This window comes from Corvus brachyrhynchos, unplaced genomic scaffold (genome assembly GCF_000691975.1).
Source record: "Corvus brachyrhynchos isolate BGI_N302 unplaced genomic scaffold, ASM69197v1 scaffold219, whole genome shotgun sequence".
Classification (NCBI taxonomy): Eukaryota; Metazoa; Chordata; class Aves; order Passeriformes; family Corvidae; genus Corvus; species Corvus brachyrhynchos.
Genome location: NW_008240034.1, coordinates 1,632,741 through 1,633,136, shown reverse-complemented (window position 1 = coordinate 1,633,136; position 396 = coordinate 1,632,741). Strand labels below are relative to the sequence as shown.

The following is a 396-nucleotide window of genomic DNA, read 5'->3' as shown; positions in this document are numbered from 1 at the left end:
CAGCAGCAGCCAGTCCCAGCAGGTCTCCGAGTAGGAGCGGATCTGCTCCAGCACGTGCAGCACCCGCATCTCCTTCTTGGCCTGGCCCTCGTCGGGCTGGGAGAAGACGATGTTGTGCAGGGCGGCGTTGGCTCGCATCCGGGCGTCCTTGGCGCCCGTGGGGCTCTCGGGGGGCCCCGGCTCCCCGTCGGAGTCGTGCAAGATTTGGATGAGCAGGGGCAGGCAGCCCGACTTGCGCATGGCCTGGCAGCTCTCCTGCGAGCTGGACATGGCCAGCAGCGTGCGGGACATGTCCTCCTTGTCCCGTGTGGCCAGCATGGACAGCAGCCAGAACACCACCTCCACCTGCGGGGAAACACGCGGGGGGGGCACACTCAGCCCTACCGCGGGCGCACG

At 68.7% G+C, this 396-nt stretch overlaps 1 protein-coding gene across 1 annotated transcript in view; it reads right to left on the bottom strand.

Annotated features, from left to right (window-relative positions):
• APC2 (APC2, WNT signaling pathway regulator) overlaps positions 1–396 on the bottom strand; it is a gene marked incomplete at its 5' end in the record, with an annotated part of 9,296 nt that overhangs the window by 7,389 nt on the left and 1,511 nt on the right. Inside the window, 1 exon segment of the mRNA XM_017743820.1 lies at positions 5–393. Coding sequence (XP_017599309.1) covers positions 5–393 — 389 coding nt within the window.